Below are 21,751 nucleotides of genomic sequence, written 5' to 3'. Positions count from 1 at the left end.
AGCGAGCGAAGACAGATCGAGAGTTCACGACGTGCACGCCGGCCTGGGAGGTTCGTTGCGGTACCTGTTCCTGTCTGGAGAGCATCGCCTTCGACGAGTCGTCTAGAGAAGGGAGCAGCATGCGCAGGCGTGTGCTGCGGGGAGCGCTCTCGCCGAGGCGATCGCCCAGCAGAAGCCCGTGAGCGTAGGTTACGGCAGCTGGTGCGAGAACGGAGCAGGGCACTGAGGTGAGGCTTCTGGACCCGCCACACACAGTTACGGAGCGTCGACGCGAGCGTTCACGTGTCAGCGACTAGCCGTCAGATGACGAAGTATGCTGGTGGCATGTGACCGCCAGACCACAGCCAAGCGGCAACGCTGCGACGGGCGCACCGCAACAGAGTGGAGAGAAGGTGCACATGGCAAGCGAAGCGAAGATGGCAACTTTTGGCAGTGCATGGAATGCCTAGACAAGAGTCGGCAGCTATGGAATCGGGGCCTGAACACCACCACCGCCAATATCGTGCGACTGCTATGAACAGCGCCGGAGAGAAAGGAGAGACCAGCGTCGTTTAAAGAAGCCGAAATATTAGTGCATACGTCTTTGTCCGTGGATCTGTTCAGTTCTATGTAACTCGAACGCACCTGTCAGTGGAACAAAAACGTCCCACGACCATGTCGTATACATGGATATCTACCCGCAGACGCCTCCCTGCCGTGCTGGACCGGGCCCTGCTGTCGGCTTCAGCTTCTGGTTGTGTACGGAGACCCTGAGAGACTGCCCCGCAAGTCAGATCGCGTCAGTTCCTCGGGTAAAGTCTTTCGCTCTGCATATTATCTGATCATGATGGCGACGTTGGGGTCTCGGTCGACGAACTCCTTGCATTTATGGCCGATGGTGGAACCTCGCTTTGCGAAGACGCCTCGAACTCGTGCTCTCTGTGCCACCACAGTTTCGTAAACGTACCGGTGAGCAAACACCTTTTCTCGCCTATATCGCATCGTCGTCATCGTCATCGTCTTCGTTGTCGTCACCCGTTGTTCTTCTTGGATAGGTGGTCGGCGGGAAGAGGATTTCCTCATTTTGCTTGTCGAACTCGGCAATGACGGTCCTCCGGTATCCTCGACTTTCACGTCCATACCATTGCATTCTATTTTTTTTGAGAACGAACGCACTTGGAACGCATCTGCTGTTAACCGCGAAAAACCACTTGAATACTCTACGAGGCTAGTGGAACACGAATGCATTGAAAGACTAGACCTTGCTGCCCCTTCAACCCTAACACGTCTTGTCCGTTAGAGCGACACGTTCATGATCAGGATCGCGTTTCCCTTCAACGGCGAGATGTGCGTCGTGTCTTGTTCTTTTTCTGGTCTGAGAAAACCTATTCGTTGACCGTGGATCACGGATTGCGGGATGGATATCGGCTTTCGGGAAAGCGCCCATCATGGTGCACCCTGCCTCCAGGTTCCATTACTTAGACTCCCTTTCCGCTAGATTGGTCGATTTGTGCGTTCTTTCGTGCGCCGAGCCTGCGGTGAGCACCCGCCGCAGCGCTTGTACCGCTGGAGCGGATGCTGCACAGGGACAGAACAGCGTAGGCGTACCACCGAATGCGCTGCGACCAGGGCGACGCCCAGACGCTGCCTGAGCACCCTTAATGCCGGAATAAACCGCTTCGGGGATGAGTTGGTCAGATATCACTAAAGCACCTGGCACTGGGGTGGCGAAGGGGAAGCCATGAAGCACGAACCCCCGGAGACTCGTCCGGCTCGCTGGACCTTTCGCCTGGAAGGTAAGCTTCCGACGATATGGCAACATTTGCCCTTTTAACGTTTACTGTAGAGTGGGAAAGAAATGGTCATCTCATTGCTAGTCAGTAGCTAGTCCTGTTCTTTGCTGCATATAGTGCGGTCGAGATGCGCACCTCCATAACCGGCAGGCATGAGGTACGACGCGCATCTCGCCGTTGAAGGGAAACGCGATCCTGACCATTCGTTGACTTGTTGTTTTAACGTAAAACATGTATTTGCATTGGAATCGTAGCGAAATATATTACTTCATCTCAGTCGTGTTTCAACGCTCAAATGAGTGTATTCGGTTGATTCTTCGCAGTTTATAACAGAAGCGTTCAAAGCGCGTTCTTTTTCGAAAAAAAGGAAATTTCTGGAAAAGCAAGTGGAGGATCCTGGAAGGCAGGTGTCGCCGGCTGCCAGAAAAAAAAACAAAAAACAGTGCCCGGCGGAGAGTAACAGGAAAAGACAAAGACGCAGAAGAGGGAGAGCCCACGTCAGAAGCTGCACGAAAAACAAGAGTCCTACGTGACGGTGGTGAAAGCCTGTCTTCTTAAACATATCAAGAATGCGTGGGTGGAGAAGTTACGGGAGGCAACTAGAAACCGTGTTGAGTCGTACTCCATGAGTATTATAAAGGCTTCGTCAGGACTGATGCATCTGGCGAGGGAGATGTATCTCGACGTGACGCACATGGAATCGGTCGAGATTCCGGACGAGGTTTTCGACAAGACGATTTTTCTCTACCTGATGCTTTGTACAGCAGGAACGTGGAGGGAAAATGTGCTAGTGCATGCCCTCCACGAAAACTTCGCGGCATTCCGCTTCGAGCGTACCCGATACAGGGGTGGCGCGGATATTTACGACCACGGGGCGATGAAGTACCTCACGAACCTGACGAGCCGTTTGACAACGAACCTCGAACGTTTCGTGATCCGCGCCGCGGTTGCACTCCGCCCGGGCATCTCTCGCAAAGGAAAATGGGCGACTATCAATGGCATCACGAAAGATCGACAGCATGAAGATGAGGTCGAATTTGTCGAGAAGAAGGCGTCAAACGAGAGCGCGAATGAAGCTTCTGTGATCCGGGCGACTGTACAAGAGCACCGTGCGGTACTGGGGTTGGCGAATCAAACAGAAAAGATATCAGAGTTGAAAAAAAGATAAGGAACGATACTATCGCCTCGTCCTACGGTACTTTGTGTTTCTGGACCGAGAGCTCGAACGCAAGGCGGAGATGAAGCTGAGTGAAGAGACAAATGAAGAGTGGGAGAGACGGAAGGCTGTCCTAGTGGGGAAGCGCTCCGGCGTGGTTCCATTGTCCAATATCAAGTCATACTTCGTGAGTATCGACTCCGGCGTCCTTTACGGCATCATGAGGGAGATCGGACCGAAGTTCAGTGTTAGCAGGAAGGATTTCACCGGCGAAAACCGGGAGACCCACTGGAAGCGTATCTCCGATTCCAAGCGTCCCAAAGTGAGCAAGCAAAATGTATTCACTGGGAAGATCGAAACCGATGGGGTAGCCTTTTGTGTACACGATCGGCGGTTGAAGACAGATCGGCCAGTTCCGCCTTTGACTTCGCCCGTGACGAGGGATGAAGAAAACAAAGAGGAGGAACGTGCGATTCAGGAGGTGGAGGATAACGACCTTGTCGTTGACGTGACGAAGGATGAAGATAAGAAGACGGCGGATCCTGCGATGCAGGAGGTGGAGCATAACGACCTTGTCGTTGGCGCGGTAAAGAATGAAGAGAACAAGAAGGCGGGTTCTGAGAAGCAGAAAGTGCAGGATATCGACTTTGTCGTTGGCACGGACCCCGGAAGCACAAATACCATAACCATCGCAGCACCGAAGCGGGCGGAAGATGGTACTTACGGCAACTTACGTCAGAAAGACATCCGTCTGTTGACGTTCTCGAGAGCGAGATTCTATCGAGAATCCGGTGTCATAAATGCGACGAAGAAAATCGAAACGTGGAATTCAGGAATGAAAGAGCACCTGGAAGCTATGAGCGAGGTGACGAGCCGAGGAGCGGACTTTCGAGCTTTTCGGAAATTCATGGAAGTTCGTGTTGCCCATTGGGATGCGCTGTGGAAGGAATATACAAAGCCTCGGTGGGCCCGTCTGCGTATGAATCTACACTGTGGGAGGCAGCGGGCGTTTGCCAACTTTTTCAATCAGTTGCGTGCGCTCAACGGGGACCAGAGTCAAAGGCTCGTCGTAGCGTATGGAGCAGGGCGATGGAAGACCCAAAAGGGGTGCATACCAGCTCCAACAACAAGAACGTACAAGGAGTGTGGAAGGCGTCTCGTCACGATACCTGTAGATGAGTTCCGAACGTCCTATACACACCACGAGCTGGGTTGTACACTTCAGACGGTCGAGATAGACAAGTGCCAGCGGTGCCCTGAGGAAATCGCAAAGTACGGACCGCTAACAGAGGAGCAAATGGAAAGGAGGGCGAACGTTCGAGGATTGCCTGCGTTAGTAAGTACAACCAATGATGGCAAGAACCGTATGGAGTGTGTGAATCGTGACTTTCATGCCCCTAGCAATATACGGAGATGTGCGGTGCTGGAGAACAGATCTCCAGAATAGACAAGAGAGAACTTTGTTGGACAACCCCTCAAAGTCGAACTATATGAGAAGAAGTTGGAAGCAGTAGTAGGTGGCCGGTCGAGAAAGGCTGGGAGGCGTCTGCACGTCAGCTGAGAACGATTTGTCTAAGGCGCGGTCGCTGCCACTACTGTACGCCGCTGGCGTTTTTCGCGGCAAAGCTTCCGAATCCTTCGCGAACCGTCGGCGCACGATCGCTGCGGCGCGCCGATCGACGCGTCGCTAGCGATCGTGTCGCGGCCCCATTCATACAATGGGCGTCTACTTAAGAGTCATTGGTGTTCATAGTCAAACACGCGCCGTTCGCTAGAACACGTGTGTCAGAGGAGCGAGTTCCGGTACGGGAGCATATTGTTCTTGTTGCGGAGCAAGTGAGACAGAGTGTTCAGACTGGACGTTTAACTCGTGTTCGTGGAATAGTTCCTGTTAACGAGCTTTGAACAATGTCAAAGGCAAAGGCGATCGGAATTGACCTTGGCACGACCTACTCGTGCGTTGCCGTTATGGAAGGCAACAAGGTTGAGATTATTGCGAACGAGCAGGGCAACCGGACGACCCCGTCATATGTTGCCTTCACGGAGACGGAGCGCCTCATCGGAGACGCCGCGAAGAACCAGGTAGCGCTGAACCCCGAGAATACTGTCTTTGACGCGAAACGTCTCATTGGACGTAAGTTCTCTGATCCTACCGTGCAGGAGGATATGAAGCACTGGCCATTCAAGGTCGTTCAAGGCCCGGGTGACAAGCCGCTCATCCAGGTTGTCGCACATGGCGACGTGAAACGGTTCTCCCCGGAGGAGATCAGTGCCATGGTGTTGACGAAAATGAAGGATATTGCGGAGTCATACCTGGGAACGAAGGTTACTGATGCTGTTATCACAGTGCCGGCATATTTCAATGATTCCCAGCGCCAGGCGACAAAGGATGCTGGTACGATCGCCGGTCTGAACGTCCTTCGCATCATCAACGAGCCGACGGCAGCCGCAATCGCGTATGGTATTGATAAGAAGACGAGTGATAACAAGGAGCGCAATGTGCTGATTTACGACCTTGGTGGTGGAACATTCGATGTGAGCTTGCTGAGCGTCGATTCGGGCATCTTCGAGGTGCGCGCAGTCTCTGGCAATTCTCATCTGGGTGGCGAGGACTTTGATTCGCGAATGGTGGATTATTTCGTGAAGGAGTTCAAGCGCAAGTACAAGGAAGACATTACTGGGAACAATCGAGCCATGCGGCGATTGCGGACGGCGTGCGAACGGGCGAAACGGACGCTGTCGTCGGCGACGCAAGCGACGATTGAGATAGATTCCCTTTACAACGGCATTGACTTTTACAGCTCAATCACTCGAGCCAAGTTCGAGGAGCTCTGCGGAGATTTGTTCCGCAGCACCCTCGATCCTGTTGAGAGGGTCCTGAAGGACGCGAATTTGTCGAAGAGCCAAGTTGACGACGTCGTTCTCGTCGGCGGCTCGACACGCATTCCAAAGATTCAGCAACTTCTTAGCCAGTTCTTCAATGGCAAGGAGCTCTGCAAGTCAATCAATCCGGATGAGGCGGTGGCGTACGGAGCAGCCGTCCAGGCTGCAATCTTGTCGGGCCATGAGTCTGAAACGACCAAGGACATTCTGTTGCTCGACGTGACGCCTCTCTCGCTCGGTATTGAGACCGCCGGAGGTGTCATGACTGTTTTGATTCCGCGGAACAGCACAATCCCGACAAAGAAGAGCCAGATCTTCACAACCTATGCCGACAATCAGCCTGCTGTCACGATTCAAGTTTATGAAGGCGAGCGCGCTATGACCAAGGACAACCACCTGTTGGGACAGTTCACCTTGACAGGTATTCCGCCGGCACCACGGGGTGTGCCTCAGATTGAGGTCACATTTGACCTCGATGCGAACGGCATCCTGAATGTTACAGCAGTTGACAAGACTACCGGTAAGAGTGAACGGATTGCGATTAAGAATGAAAAGGGTCGGCTGAGCGAGGCGGAGGTTGAGCGCATGGTGAAGGAGGCAGAGGCCATGAAGGCGAAGGATGAAGAAGTCCGACGCACGGTCGAGGCGCGCAACTCGCTCGAGCAGCTGGCCTATTCGGCGAAGCGCACCGTGGAAGAGGAACAGGTAGCTCAGAGCCTCAGCGCCGGCGACAAGCAGAAGATTCTTGACAAGACCAAAGAAGTGCTGGAATGGCTCGAAGAAAACGGCGCCACTGCTTCGCTCGATCAGATCAAGAACATGCAGAAAGAGCTGGAAAGCGTTACCATGCCCATCTTCACTCGCATGTACCAGCAAGCTGGCGGCGCTGCAGATGGCATGCCAGGTGCCGGTGGTATGCCTGGAGCTGGCGGCATGCCTGGAGCTGGCGGCATGCCTGGTGCTGGCGGCGCTGGCACTGGCAGCGGCCCAACTGTCGAAGAAGTCGACTAGGAGCGAGCAGTGCGGAAAAACGTCTGCTGTTCGAGCATTCTGTTGAACGCACGCACTCAAACCACGGCGCTCAGCCAATGAAGCGTCATCGTCAGGAGTAGCGTCCGCTCCTTGACTGGATGCGACTTTGAATGAGGCGTGTTTCTGCTGTGCTGTCTTCTCTCAGGAAAGCAATACATGGAAGCCTCTCGAGGGGCAGCATCATGGACGGCCAAGTAAAGTGTGTACATGATTCAAGTCCCATTGCCTGAGAACGCCAGCCTTCTTGTCTAGTGATCAATCAATGGTGTAGCGCGCTGTATGACGTCTTGAGGGCAGCAGCAGCAGCGGTAAGCGTGCTTGCTAGTCTATGCCCTGACGTAGCGTCAACGAGGCGCTGAATGCTCGGTTGCCTGCTGTTGATCATACCACCCCCAGTATTGTTTTGTTTTATACTCGCGACGCAAGGTCGCTCTGCGCTCCCTGTCTACACCCGTGCCAGGGTTCAATGGACCAGGTCCTATCAAGTGGGCGTACAATGTGAGGTTTGAGGGTTTCCCAGTATCATCAACACCGGGGTTTGCGGATGTTTCCGCGTCTGCTTCCGTTCTCTCGCTCTCTTATCATGGGCTTTCAAACATCCGGTTAAACGGTTCTTTTCAGCTCCGCTGCCAGCTGTAAAAATGTTCACGGCGACGTTCGCGTCCCGAGTTTGTGACGTGCTGCTCTCGTCGAAGCATCTCATGCATGCGCGGTAGTGACGATCTACGCGTGAAGCGCGATTGCTATCTTCTTTGCAGAATGCATTCGGTACGCGCTTCGCACCGGTGATTATGGACTGAGGCCAGGTATCCTCGCGTGTTCACGGATGCTTCCACTTCGGATCGCGGACCTGTCTGAGTCGCGAGAAACGCTTGCTTCATCGCCGCGTGCATCCCTTGAAAAGTACACAAGGCTCCGCACGATGCCCTCCTCCGTTGTTAATCCAGTTGCTGTACGCTACAACGTGCGGTTTCTGCTGGTCGAGCTACTCGACAAGTACGCTGTTCGCTGTACAAGCAGGCGTGCGCTGTCCCATTCGATAGCGGGATCGCGGAACGCGACACTGTCCATAATGGAACATGCCTGGAAAGGGAAAACCCGGCTGGAGATCAAGTCCACAAGGCACTTGGTTGCGTTACTGTCCTCGTCAACGGAGCGTTGCGAATGGCGGCGCATGCGACTTGCCAGGTGAAACCAAAGATGGCAAACCCTGGAAAGATATGATTTGAGCTTGCTCCAAGCACGGGAATCAGAAGCGTGGAAGCTTGTTCATAAGAAATGGATAATCTTATAGGTTATTTTCTAAAATCTTGACTGAGAGTGTCGGCAATCATCGTGATTTCGGAAACGTGACGAACTGTACCGACAAAGCGTCGTAGGATCTATCTGAAAATGCGACCGAGAATCCTAGAACTACGTATGTTTCCGTTATCCCCTTATTGCCGCACTTAGAAGATCAAGGCTATGGATCTAAGAAAACTTCAGACAAAAGTCGGAAAGCAGGAAAAGAGCGACTAGTACGGTGTTGCCTTATCGTCTGACACCGGTGTAGCGCCACGAAACGACAACAGACGCACGACTGAAGCGTACAAGTTGTCTAACGAGCAACAACAAAATTTAGCGACATGCTTGTACAGACATTCCCACGCCTTGCCAGGGCATAGGAGCACCTCTGCGCGGCACAAAATTTAGCGACATGCTTGTACAGACTTCCCACGCCTTGCCAGGGCATAGGAGCACCTCTGCGCGGCACAAAATTTAGCGACATGCTTGTACAGACATTCCCACGCCTTGCCAGGGCATAGGAGCACCTCTGCGCGGCACAAAATTTAGCGACATGCTTGTACAGACATTCCCACGCTTTGCCAGGGCATAGGAGCACCTCTGCGCGGCACAAAATTTAGCGACATGCTTGTACATACATTCCCACGCCTTGCCAGGGCATAGGAGCACCTCTGCGCGGCACAAAATTTAGCGACATGCTAGTACAGACATTCCCACGCCTTGCCAGGGCATAGGTGCACCTCTGCGCGGCGGCTCAGAATACTACAGATTGCAGCGCCTGCGCTCTTTGGCGTGGCAGACCCGCAGACCGCGTTCGCGTGCTTCTGCGGACTTGCACAAAGGACTGTGGAAGCGGCCAGAGGGAGGTGTTGGTTTTGGTGTTCGTGTTCGTGTTGGTGTCGTGTCTCTCGGTGCAGTAGGCCAGTGCGTTCAGAGATCTCCGCGCGTTCGAGACTGTACGCAGTGGACTCCGACGGACACACGGCCACTTCGGTAACGACCACAAGCCTCTAGGTGACGTTGCGTGAGCGATCAGTTTGACGGCGTGCTCGATATGAGTTCCGTGGCCTCGAAAGGCACGAAAGTTGAGTTGCTGCCTCCTGGTCATGCAGTATACGGACAAGTCTATAAAGTTGTTCTCGAGCCCGCGACGACGGCACCGAGCCAAACAGGCAGCGGCTGCGACGCGGCCCCCGAGGAACCTGCAGCACCTGTTGCACTGCTTCCGCCGCCAGCCATTGGCGAACGTGTCGCTATTCACTACCGCGCCTATGTTGCAGCAAGTGATACCGACCTGAAAGGAGAGCCCGACTCGCAGGGTCGTATACTTTTCGACGTTTGCGACAGCGACGTAGCTGACGCAGTTGCACCGTTCACGTTCGTGCTCGGCCGACACCAGGTGATCCCGGTGGTAGAGCTGGCGTTATTTACGATGCGGGTCGGAGAAAAAGCTCTTGTATGCTGCCGTGCGCCAAAATATGCCTACGGCGATCGCGGTCGCAAAGGCCGTGGTGGACGCTGGGTGGTGAAACCGAACTGTGCGAGCATTGAGTTAGAGATTCACTTCTTGGGCACGGTGCGAATCGTTGACGGCCGGCCGCAGCTCCTTGCGCTCAACGGGGTTACGTCTTTGCCCTGGCGACCTGAGGCGAAAGCCCTCGACGGCGCATGCCAAGGCGGCGATGCCCCCAATGCACCCCAATCATTGTCATCGGGCGCACTAGAGACCGAGGCCAATGGAAGCAGTGCAAGCTGCGGAGACGGCACGACAAGCCCTCCGACAGGCAGCACAGCAGGCACACAGAGCGTCACCGCACCTCCACTGTTACGATTCCGGAAGACGCGTGCTTTTGCAGACCTTGAGACGGATGCGGATCGGCTGGCGTACGCCCTGGAGGCAAAGGAGCTCGGGAACTACTATTTCAAAGGAGGCCAGCTGGAGGCAGCCGTACAAGAGTATGAGGTAGCGCTTCAGACTTTGCAGCTCTGGGGGAAAGCGCCATCGAATCAGAGCGGTTCCTCAAAGACGAATGAGGCTGATGATACTGGAGACCTGTCCATTCAGACGCAACGGGAACAACTGACGCGCACGCTGTTGAGTAACTTGGCTCGGACGCATTATCGGCTGGGCGCGTACCACGATGCGATACGCCTAGCAGACCTGGTGCTCGAGTCCGCGCAACACGGCAAGTCCGACAAACGAGAAGAAGACAGAGTTGCCCCAGCAGCTGAAGGGGCAGCTGCAGCCGGCGAGAGCGCGCACTGTTCGCTCGTGGGCAAAGCGCTGTTTACACGTGGCCAGGCTCAGCGCGAGCTAGGGAATTACGAGGACGCCAAACGTGACCTACTACAGGTATTGCGTCTTGAACCGAAACATACAATCGCAAAGAAAGAGCTCGAGCAATTACAGCGACTGATCGAAGTTCATCGTAAGCAGGAAAAGAGAACATTTGGTGGCATATTTTCCAGTACAGCGCGTCGAGCACCGACCGCGAGTCATGTGACCACATTCGATGGTGATTGAACGCTGCTTTTGACGCCAACCGGTCGTAGCGCCTGCTCATTCGCATTCCAGAGTCGGAAAGCAGCATCACTTCATTGCCTCGCGGGCGGAGAGCATAATCACAAACACACGCACATTTGCGTACACCTACAGGCACTTGTCCGCCCCAAGTCTGGTCGTAAACACCCCAGAAAACTTCGTTACCAACCTGGTGAACGCAAAGGCTCCTTGGAAGCGACGTCCAGCACGCTAGTGTCTCGCTGCACAGCGTACGTGTGAGGCGCGTCCAACACCAGCAGCGCAGTGCCTGCTCCCTGCCTGATCGCCCGGGCATCCGCTCCTGGTAGAGCGAACTATGGGACCCCGTTCCGGCCAGAGCGTTCGTTTCATCCGAGGGTTCAGTCGTAGCTCTGGAGCCTCTCGCGCAGATCGATACCGTGGTCTTCGAGTACACGTCGACGGAGCTCGGCTCGGAGCTCGACGAGAACGCCAGCAATGCGATCACAAATCTCCTCATACATGGAGAGTTGCTGAGGTCCATCTTCGGCAAGCGATATCGTACCTAAATCTTGCCATTTGTGGAGTATGTCCGACACCGTGAAGGGCTCCCCGACCCATACAAAGATTTCGCGTCCGATCCTCGGTACCATAGATACCAACTCATTTGTTTCTTCGTCTTGAGGCATGACCGTCTGCATGCCCTCGTGGTAAATGGGAAGAATAAGAATTTCGGGGTCGTTTGCATTGCGCTTTTCGTGGGCAAGGGCGAGAAGTTTTCCGACGCCGCGTCGAATAAGACCCAGGCAGCGCTGACTGACGCGACCCTCGGGATAGACGTGGAGCCAGGCGCCGGCAGCGAGCTTCTCCGCGGCTCGGTAGAGTTCGGGTTGATTGAGTCCGCCGCCACGGCGAATGGGGAGCACCTTGCCTGCCGTGAAGAAATGATTCAACCACTTGCTTCGGAAGCAAATGTCTACAGCGCATAAGCCGTAACGCATAGTCTCTGGATGGAGCAGCGTACGAGTCGGAAGCATCCACGCCAACAGGAACGGATCGTCCATGACAGACTTGTGGTTGCTGACCGTCAAAAGCGGTGTATTTCGCGGGCGCGACATCACCGCTTCGTGCAAGCGATCCAGGTGATACGCATGAATGCGCTCGAGACTGCCCATGAGAAGTTTGCTCGGGATACCAACGCCCGCAATGGTTAGAGCGTTGAGAAACGAACGACCGGAGCCTACGTCCAGCATCTGGTAACTGTCCGGCACTGGGGCTGCCTGGCGGCTCGCTACCGCACATTGTCTTTCAAGCGGCTCTCGGGACGCGGATTCAGCGGTAATCTCCGCGTCAGTACGGCTGCCGTCGAAACGATCACGGTTCCAGGTCAAGAGCTCAGGCTCTTTGGGCGCAACTGCTACAACCCCAACAGGAGAAGGCAGTAACGCGATAACGGCTGGTGGCTCTGCAGCTGCCAACGCGCTTGTATGCGTTCGATCACGTCCTAGAAGCACGCTCCACAGGTTCCTCGGGGTATCCCGGGCACCGCGTTGTACTCGTGCGCTCGTTTGGACTGCTCCGTGGTTGTCGCTTGTGACCTCAGATCCTGCGGCCTGTGCGTCACCCGGTGCTGAGCACAGGTGCTGGCGACCGGCTTGCAAATGGCTCCGCAAAGACCCTCGCATCCAGCTCCAGAGCGGACTCGCACAACGACGCTGCTGCGACTCGTTACCATGAATCATAGTGCAGAGACTCGACAGGATCTCCTGTCTGTTCAGGCCAACACATGCCGATGCTTGCAACAAAGGACTCAATTGCTCGTTGCCTTTCGATATCCCAGACAGATCGAAAGGTCGTCGACAATATGGTGCAAATTACACACACTTGACTAGAGTGACCCTTCTCGTCGTCTACAGAGGACCCGAGTCGCCGGAACGCAAGGTATCACCAGCGGCGAATGCTGCTGCGAGGGATGCGCACCAAAACGATACCGCTGCTTCTATAACAACTCGCACTTCTTGTGCTGTTGTTGCTGTTGTTCGGTTATACCGACGGTATCGGTGGCGCTACCGCGTCCGGGGGGAGTCGAAATCCACACACTGACAGAGGCTATGCCTTTGGTTGGCAACTGATGCTGTCATATCGAATGGAAAAGGCTTCTGCAGTCGTTCTGCAGTAGCTCAAGTTGGTACAAATCTGGAAGGGGAGTCTGAAACGTCTGGAACGCGTCTCTCTCTCTCTCTGTGTGTGTGTGTGTGTGGACCCTTCGGGCGAGCGTAGCTGTCGTTACCACGGCGACTCGCATCGATGGACCAGGCGAAGCGTCTGTCGTGGTACTGCTTTCACGAGCTTGGGTGTCGCCAGCAGCGCTTTTGCTACTGCTTCTGCTGCTTCTGCTTGGATGTGATCGCATAGTTTCGCTGCCACACCAGGTCACCGTAACGAAACGGGGCGTACACGTGTCGCACCAAGGCGTCCAAAATTAGAAAGCGTGGCTGGATGCAGTCGGAGATTGTGATGTATCCACTTGCGTTGCACATGGCAAGACGAGTGCTTCAGGTTCTGCTTGCGTTGGCCTCTACACTGGTCGTTGTCTACTTTCAATGGCTCCCTGGCCCTGCTTGCAGGAAGATTCTCTTGAGACGTGCCTCGGATGTGTAGTCAAGACACGCCAGCGAACCGAGCGCGGCTAGAGCATCACCCTACACGACCAAAGAATTGCTAACAATGATGATCACAAGGATCACGATGCTCATGATCTTGATCTTCATCGTGTCATCATGACATGCAAGCATGCACGTTACGCTTAGGATTCATGAAGCGTGCTTATTCGTCAATTTCAATGAACATCGTTTCGTAGAAGCGCAGGTAGCAGAGTCGCACGATGCAGCAGTGGACGCTGTTGTATCGGAGGCAACAAACCCGTCGATCTTGTGTCTTTCTGTCGTTCCAGATGCTTTGACTGGGTCGAGTAAACACGTCCAGGTCAAACTTGGTTCGAGTCTGAGAGACTCTCCCGAGGAATTGTTGCGTACGCGCTGCTAGCGTGTGCACTTTGTCTGGCATCGAGGCGAGCATCTGCATGACAGAGATGCACTCCTTTTGTTTACGTAGATGCTGGTGGTGTCCATGGGTGGCATGCTGTCGACGTCTCCGATACCTCCGACAGCGTATTCGTCGCAGAGATGACGCGAAAATCTGCTGAAGCGGAGCGAGTCGCGTTCATGCGTCAGGGGGATCTCGACCCTTGACGCCAGTGAAAGAAGACAGGAGTTCTTTCACGGCATTCGCTGGCAACCTCGCAGCGCGCTCGTACAACAAACTGAACGGTAGCGTCGTATGCACTGCGATAACTGCACAAGTGGCGGTGTTCTTGTCTCTGATCCATGGAGAGCGGCTATAAAGATAAGTTTGCGCTTGGCGTGTCCACTTTACAACGCACGTGCTGCGTATCGTTCATCGCAGATATAGCGGTTGGTGCTTCCGCAGATAGGATACATACTGCAGACGTTCATTTTCATCCAGACGAAGACGGTAGCGAGTTCGCCGCGGACGTCTCTGTGAGAGGGTGTCGGCCTGCATGTCGTCATGCTCGTCTTCGATGGCACTTTGGGAGAGGTTCGCGAGACCACGAGCAACTGCCTCTGCACATCGCTGGCGCAATTCAGAGGCACGATCTCGGTCCACGAATGCGTCAGTGTATCGATTCGCAAACCAATTATATAGATCGAGGACGTGGTAGAGCGACTCGAGCTCCCTGAGTTCAGAAACCGTGCGAGGCCCGGAGCTCCACTGGGGCGCCCCACTCAACCAACGCAACGCCATCCTGGAGCCGCACTGCTGGAGAGTGAGACGCACCACGCCGCTTGTGGTGAATGCTCGCATAAACTGGACCATGGCCTCGCAGGCCGCAGCATCGTCGAGCTTGAGCGGAGCCATAGACGCACTGTACAGTAGATCAAAGGTCATCCATTCGTCAACCCGGGCACGCTCCAGGAGACGGCAGATTCGCTTGACGTCGGTGAGGTCGCACACGAAGTATCGCCCGGAAGCGTCCACTTGGGCCAGGTTTTCAAATTTTTCGTAGAGCTCACTGAGTGGCGGTCGCTTCGTGGCAGCTCGCCGCATCAGGTCATCGCCAGACGCCGAGCGCGAAGCAAGCTCTGCAGTACAGCGAGCGGCAAACGCCTCCATCATCTCTCGAGTCGGACTGAGGCCCGCTTTTGTGACTTTTTCCGGTACAATCGAGGCAGGCCAGCCGTGCGTATCGATACCGGCACCATGCAGAATGCTTCGAAGACGTCTGAGGTCGTCCTGGCGAAACGCGGTGACCTCACCGCACTGGGGCCGCCGGTCAGGCCCGGCATAGCGGCCGGCTCGGCCCGCAATTTGAAGAATTTCTGCGGTCGTTAGCGGTCGACGCTGAGTCCCGTCGAACTTGTCCAAAGCGGAGAAGATCATGCGCCGAATATTGAGGTTCAGGCCCATGCCGACTGCGTCCGTCGCCACCAGAATCGAGTGGGTATCCGCCTCATTAAAGAGCTGCGCCTGTTCACGACGTGTTTCCGGTGGCAGTGAGCCGTAGATGACAGCGCACTGTAGAGGTTTGATAGCATTTCGTTCCAACTGGTGTTTGATGCGGAAGAGTTCGCGTCTGGAAAACGTAACGAAACAGTCCCCGGCACGCACGCCACGGCTCCACTGGCGCTGGGTCTCGCCCAGTGCCTTCTCTGAGACACGTAACGGACCTAGACGCTCGTAGGTGCGCACCTCTAGTTGCTCGTGGCAGTCTTCCTCGATCATAGCGCGTACGACGTCAACTGCACTGGGACATCCGCAGAGGTGGAGCTCATCCGCCGGCAAACCGAGGATCGCTCGCGTCCATGCACCACCACGCTCCCGCTCAGCAATCATCTGCACTTCATCAACTATGGCGACTTGCACGGGACGATAGAGATCAGCCATCTCTACAGTACAGGACACGAAACGTACCTGTTTTGGAAAGTCAAGTGGATCAGTCACTGACTGATCGAGCGCAACGCCTCTGGCTAGGCCGCTGTGCGCATGGCGTCCTAGATGAATGCGCTCATCATCGAAAGCGGCAGACGCGTTCGATTCCTCTTCGTCTTCATCCTCGTCTTCCTCTTCGTGATCATCGGTTTTCGGGCTCAAGGCATGATTCAGGGCGCCCGACACTGACCCAGGCATCATCGCTGCATCTTTCACATTTGCTGTTGAAGGCGAGCCTGGCGGCATGGCGAACTCCTGACCAGTTCGCAGGATGCAGGCAATGCCCTGCTTGTTCAGTCGATCGTAGACTTCCCAGGCGAGCAGCCGAAGAGGTCCGCAGTACACACCCGACTCGGCGTTCAGAAAGCGCTGCAATGCCTGATGAGTCTTCCCGCTGTTGGTTTTCCCTGCATGATAAATCACCTTTCTCTTGCGGGCGCGGGCGAGGGGAAACCAAGTCGCTGGCAAGCTTAAGTCTGCACACACTGCAAGCCGAGCGAGCGAACCCAGTTCTTCACCATAGCGCTGCCGACAATAGGCTAGCATTGCACGAAATACTAGCTCTTGGGGTGCATGGGCAGCACAGCTGAGCTCGGCACCTTCGGAGAGAGTTTCCTGTCCCTTTAGAGGCAGCTGCTTGTGCGTCAAAAGAAGGTTTTCGGCGCCACGAAGCCAACGACGCAAGCGTTTGAGCTTCCAGCCGCTGATGCGCTGTGCCACCAGGTCCCAGAGTCCGAGCGGCAGTTGGCACTCTCGACGAAGGCGCTCCCGGTAGCGCTCGCCCTGCTGCACTTGACGAATAAGTTCTAGAACCTGCCTTCGACGCCAAGGTCGCTCACTCGGCAAAAACGCCCCCTGCGAGCTGTACCGGAGTTGAAGTCGGCAGGTGAAGCCACTCTGGACGAGCGCGAACGTCTGTTGCTGACTGCGCAACGCAGCCGCAGGCATGAAGCAAGGGCGCCTCGTGATCACGGACATGAGCCGACCGGTACTAGTCGAGCATTCTAAATTTGGCACCAGAGAAGTGTCCAGTGCGTAGACGAGCCCACTGCACGAGCGCGAAAGCGCCGACTAGCACAGTTGTTTTGATCGAACGGGATGCACCGTTGCTACCGGGGAAAGCGCGCCACCAGCCTTGTTGCAACTGAAACGCGAGGCAAGTTGGAGTCATGCTCTGGTCGATAGAGAGCGTTCGTGACTGGAGATAGCAGGTTTGCCACTGAAACGCGAGGCAAGTTGGAGACATGCTGTGGTCGATAGAGAGCGTTCGTGACTGGAGATAGCAGGTTTGCCACTGGAACGCAAGGCTTATAGGACTCACTCGGTCCTTTCAGTGTAGAAAGCGTTTAAAATTGGAGAAAGCAGTTTTGCAACTGTAGCGCGAGGCAAGTTGGAGTCATGCTCTGGTCGATAGAGAGCGTTCGTGACTGGAGATAGCAGGTTTGCCACTGAAACGCGAGGCAAGTTAGAGTCATGCTCTGGTCGATAGAGAGCGTTCGTGACTGGAGATAGCAGGTTTGCCACTGGAACGCAAGGCTTATAGGACTCACTCGGTCCTTTCAGTGTAGAAAGCGTTTAAAATTGGAGAAAGCAGTTTTGCAACTGTAGCGCGAGGCAAGTTGGAGTCATGCTCTGGTCGATAGAGAGCGTTCGTGACTGGAGATAGCAGGTTTGCCACTGGAACGCAAGGCTTATAGGACTCACTCGGTTCTTTCTATACGGAAATAGGACAGGATTATAGTTACTGCAAGTTTGCCGCGTTTGCGGTGCCGCTGAAGCTCCGCGAACCGGCAGCGTTCTCGTACCCAGGGCAGTCTGCTTAGCTACGAGAGTGCTTCACCCCAGACAACTGAGATGCTCTGTTGTGCAGCGTCTTGGAGTAAAGAGCGTGTGGTGTCGGTGTGCCGAACCGAGGCACATTGGGTGCGAAGTTCAGCTCTGGATGCAAGTTGCAACGTTTTATCGCGGCGCGGTTTCTGCTTCACGGGATGAGGTCGCGTTGTAATAATAACCGCCAGAAAATCCGCGGGAAGCGGCTTCCGTATTTGACGTGCCACCAAGGCGAAGCATCCATCCAGGCGCAGCTGCTTTCTGTACAAGCAGTCGCACCTTACTCGTGTTCAGGCTGTGGGTTTCAGGGCTCTTTCTTTGCCGTGTGAGCACACCGATAGCTGGCTCTCAGGCATGATGCTTGCGTCCGGCCGTTCCAACCAGGGCGCGTAAACGCAAGCCGCAAGCGCTCGGTTAGAAAGACCGTTTCGAATAACGGCTGATATGCAACGTAAGAATGCATCCATTCCAGGAGAAAGTGACATGAGTCCTCTTATCTCACTCGGGAGTACACGCTAAAGTTCTTGTTTCCTCCTAGAGTCAACAATACCAGATTTGGCGGACTTTCGTTTTCTTTAGAACTACTGCATTTCCACTCTATTTACACCGGCTTTGAATACAAGAGTCTCTCTTTTCCGTCAAGCATCATTGGCGGCAGCGGAAGGATGCTGATGGCAGCATTCAAGCCCCGATTCCATTGCTTCCGGCTGCTGTCTGCGCATGGTACGCACATGGAAAGAGTCGCGATCTGCGCTTTGCGTGCCATTTTCATCTTCGTTGTACACAGCCTCGGATCGCCCGTTGCAAAAGTGACACTTGACGATGATCAAGTGTTCCTATACGTCCTCCATGCGTATTCCTCTGTGGGCTATCCAGTGGCACGTGAACGCTTGCTTTAACGTTCGATACATGCCCTGGCGAGTATCGAAGACTCCGCTGGGTGCCCTTCACTGTTCCCGTGTTCAGTGCTGTACTCTACGGTCGTGGGGCACTTTTGGATGATCCATTCGGTGAATACTCTGTCTGCTACAGACGCAAGTGCACGCAGTTCCATTCGATAGACAAAAATATGTGGAACTCAGATTCGGCCATGCTGGAACAAGTACAAGAAGGAATATGCAGCTTGCAGAAGAGATCCAGAAATTCCGATTCGTCAATGCTCTCTTTGTGCAAAGCTGTAACGCATTCGAAAGTGGATGCGGTTTGCTGCGATAAATCAGTGCTGAGTCCGGGGCGCTCTTTCATGGAAACCGAAGAGGCCGAAGCGCCTGGGAGCGTATCCCGCGGGTGGTACCAGCTGCTGTTGCCTGCCGTTTCGTCGATGCCCATGAACGGCTGCTGATTTGTCTATCAAACGGTATCTATTCTTTTGCGCATAGAGTTCAGCGAGCTTTCCATATACGCTTTTGAACAAGGCTTCAAGGGGCGACTTCGAGAATTTTCCCTTGCCAATCCGGTGACGCGAACCGCTGCACCCAGGAGTTGCCTCGGAAGAGAAAGATCGAGAACTTGAAAAATGTCTGAATTGAGCATGCGTCATGGAAGGGAAGGAGAGGATCGGAGGCTTCTATGCATGAAATGGCAAAATGATATCGATTCGTTTACGAAAGCATGTTCGAGGGCATCGAGATATATCGTAACCCCGTTGATTCAACGAAATCCAGCGACGAAGCAGCGACGAGGTCACACCGAATCAACGACAGAGAATCCCAAAACTACGTATTCATCCGTGAGCTCTTATTGACAAAGTTCAAATGTCGCAGCTGTAGACAAAAGAAGGTTCGAAAAAAATCGAAATACTGGAACAACGCGCACAGTTCAGCGTTCCACTCTAATCTACAAGAGGTCCAGGAGAAACGTAGCCGAGCGCGAGGATGCTATTTTTCGCGCTCATGTGTCTGGAGTGTTCAGGTGCAGTCTATTGCGCCCATTGTGCTTTTTCCATGTCGCGAGGAAACTTGGGCAAAAAGGGTCCATGCTATACCCAGACTTTGATATGCGTCGCATCATTGAAACGATTTCTTAGCTGTTGTTCGCAGAAACCGCTCGAATTCTGTAGAGCGCGTGAAATGAGGGCCCTTCAACCTTTGCCTGCGGAGGTTCAATTGCTTCTTTCGTCTCCAATGGCTCGCAGGTTATGGAAAGATCGCACAAATCATTGCCTAATTTTGTGTACCATGGTTTTCGCTCAATGTCTGTTGGAGTGTCTGTGGCATCAGCCCGATCGTGCTTCAACGCCGCAGCGCTTCTTTTGATGTAGAAGCAATGGTTCTAGCCGGGTACCCATGTATCCTGTGCAAATTTGAAAAGACAAGTCTAGGTGAACAACTCGGGAGCGGAATCACCAACAGTGACACGGGACGAGCTTGCCTGCTTGCGTTCATGCTGGCGATGCCCATCCAAGCGACAGCTCGTACCGTGCATACGTTTCCACGTTGTACGACCTCCATTCCAGTATTCCCGCTGCATAAAGCGAATTGATCGGTCCGGCAACGCCTCCGACACTGTGCCTTTTTTGATCGCTTTAGGACGGCGCGGCGGTGCGCTGCTAGCCTCAGCGTGCATCCGATCGAGTAAACATTGACAACAGATCAGAAACGGAAAACGTACTAGCAACTCGATAACGATTTCGTTCTTCCTCTACGGTAAGCGTTGGCAGGGGGAAAGTTTTCCCTATGTCCGAAAGTTTACCATCTAGGCGGAAGGTCCTGCGGCCGCTCGAGTCAACCGGGCATCCGCTGCATGTGCCTCTGCAGCGACGGGTGCAGTGCCGAGACCTGAGCAGTTTGTCCATAACGCAGTCTAGTCTGGGAATCGCAGCGGATAGGCTGCTTCTCGGCGACGCACCGGTCGCTGTTGATTCCTAGTATGTCACTTCGCGTGGTCGCTGGGGGGACGTCTGTCTGCACAGCCTTTCAGGCTCCTAGAAGTATGATGAGTCCCAGTACCGAATGCGTTGAACCACGCCTCGAGCCGACGACCTCATTGGTACGGCAATGCCGCTCTGTCTCCGTGTTGCATCCGCACCAGCAGCATAGGCGCTATTGCAGGTGCTCAGCGCAGGCATTCGATGCACGATCGAACGCACAGAACGACCTGGACATCCGAGAGGACGCATGCGTCATGGTACTTAAAATTTGGGTGCAACATGATGAACCCTTTCACGATAGCCACAATTCATCGTGCAACCTGGGATCCGAGGACAATGTAAACGTTTCATCAAACAAACAAAAATGAGGAACTTGTTATCGCACTTTGGCGGGAAGTGCGCCATGCCAAAACCCAGAGCGTGCCGATCGACCTGCGTGCGTTCGAGCGGATATGCAAGCGTTGTGTTGCTTCTGAGCACGCCTACTCAGTTAACCGCCAACTGATGGGCAACTTGCTTCCTCTGTTTCACATATGCAGACTGCAATCGAAAGCTATTTAAGCCAGGCATCCAAGGATGAGTCAAAGGGACCCAAGAAGGCGCGCCAAGAGCGCAACCGCCGAAAACGAGAAGCTCCAGACGAGCCTGCGCCCTCCTCTTCCGAGGAGCACGCCCAGGTCGACACGGTTCCTGCAGGGGTACCTGATGCGGCAACGGAATTGGACGTGCCCTCTGGTATGAGTGCCGAGACCCCGCCCTTGCGAAACGCGGCGAGAGCGGACGAGTCGAGCGAGCCCTCTGGCGACGTCCTGTGGCTCCAGCTCCGGATTGACCGCATCAAGAAAGAGAGCGAGAAAACTGCTCTTTTGGTTTTCGAAAATGACGAGTTTGATCTGGCTGGCGATACTGGCACCATTGGTTGCGTGCAATGGAGCCACAACGCGGATTCGGGGGCGGTTCGTCTCTGCCTGGACTTGAAGGGAGTCGTCTACGAGACACGTACGTTCTCGCTCTGTGGCTCGGCGCTTGCAGTTGACCCAACAAGCCAGCGTGTCGAGGCTGTGCTTCACGATATTACGTACTCCATTCCAACGAATGTGGCTGATGAGCGAGCTCAACTTATCCGTGGTAAGATCGAACCGTATACCGGTGCGGGTAGTATCGCCGCGGATAATGCCGATACCACATGGACGGTAACCGCCGCCCCTGATGACTCGAGTACCGCTTCGAACGCAGGCACGTCGGGTCACCGGAAAGAGCCACCAGCGGACTCTGAAACAGGTGAGAGCGCTGTTTCGAGTGGTGGTCACGCAGCGAGTCATTAGGGAGCGCGATGCTGGAACACATGTGAGCGCTATTTCGAATGCTTTGCATGTAGCAAATTTGTCGTGACTACGTCTATGGAACAGGCGATA

General features: G+C 54.5%; 5 protein-coding genes and 1 non-coding gene across 6 annotated transcripts, besides 4 other annotated features; 4 read left to right on the top strand and 2 right to left on the bottom strand.

The window, feature by feature from the left end:
• Nucleotides 1-553: part of a sequence feature (possible transcribed region) that runs on past the window's edge.
• Nucleotides 1-567: part of a sequence feature (possible transcribed region) that runs on past the window's edge.
• A 1,302-nt stretch (nucleotides 568-1,869) lies between these two features.
• Nucleotides 1,870-4,546: a sequence feature (repetitive element).
• Nucleotides 4,547-4,836: 290 nt separating this feature from the next.
• On the top strand, nucleotides 4,837-6,822 carry CYME_CMP145C (heat shock protein Hsp70, cytosolic; the record flags this gene model as incomplete). Its single annotated transcript, XM_005537762.1, has 1 exon — nucleotides 4,837-6,822. The coding sequence occupies one exon, from the start codon at nucleotides 4,837-4,839 to the stop codon at nucleotides 6,820-6,822; it is 1,986 nt and encodes a 661-aa protein (XP_005537819.1).
• Nucleotides 4,839-8,234: a sequence feature (pseudo-gene of NAD-specific glutamate dehydrogenase).
• A 947-nt stretch (nucleotides 8,235-9,181) lies between these two features.
• Nucleotides 9,182-10,651, top strand: CYME_CMP143C (hypothetical protein; the record flags this gene model as incomplete). The annotated part of the gene is made up of 1 exon (XM_005537761.1): nucleotides 9,182-10,651. The coding sequence occupies one exon, from the start codon at nucleotides 9,182-9,184 to the stop codon at nucleotides 10,649-10,651; it is 1,470 nt and encodes a 489-aa protein (XP_005537818.1).
• A 377-nt stretch (nucleotides 10,652-11,028) lies between these two features.
• On the bottom strand, nucleotides 11,029-12,369 carry CYME_CMP142C (similar to acyltransferase Tafazzin; the record flags this gene model as incomplete). The annotated part of the gene is made up of 1 exon (XM_005537760.1): nucleotides 11,029-12,369. One exon carries the CDS (start codon nucleotides 12,367-12,369, stop codon nucleotides 11,029-11,031), a length of 1,341 nt encoding a protein of 446 aa, XP_005537817.1.
• Nucleotides 12,370-12,628: 259 nt separating this feature from the next.
• On the top strand, nucleotides 12,629-14,039 carry CYME_CMP141T. The gene has a single exon (XR_002461526.1). It is a non-coding gene; the product is annotated as a hypothetical transcript (transcript).
• A 44-nt stretch (nucleotides 14,040-14,083) lies between these two features.
• On the bottom strand, nucleotides 14,084-16,615 carry CYME_CMP140C (probable mitochondrial ATP-dependent RNA helicase Suv3; the record flags this gene model as incomplete). The annotated part of the gene is made up of 1 exon (XM_005537759.1): nucleotides 14,084-16,615. One exon carries the CDS (start codon nucleotides 16,613-16,615, stop codon nucleotides 14,084-14,086), a length of 2,532 nt encoding a protein of 843 aa, XP_005537816.1.
• A 4,254-nt stretch (nucleotides 16,616-20,869) lies between these two features.
• Nucleotides 20,870-21,661, top strand: CYME_CMP364C (hypothetical protein; the record flags this gene model as incomplete). Its single annotated transcript, XM_005537758.1, has 1 exon — nucleotides 20,870-21,661. One exon carries the CDS (start codon nucleotides 20,870-20,872, stop codon nucleotides 21,659-21,661), a length of 792 nt encoding a protein of 263 aa, XP_005537815.1.
• Between the last annotated feature and the right edge of the window lie 90 nt (nucleotides 21,662-21,751).

Source organism: Cyanidioschyzon merolae, chromosome 16 (genome assembly GCF_000091205.1).
Source record: "Cyanidioschyzon merolae strain 10D DNA, chromosome 16, complete genome".
Lineage (NCBI taxonomy): Eukaryota > Rhodophyta > Bangiophyceae > Cyanidiales > Cyanidiaceae > Cyanidioschyzon > Cyanidioschyzon merolae.
The sequence above is the reverse complement of the archived record's forward strand: the minus strand, read 5'-3'. Positions and strand labels throughout refer to the sequence as shown.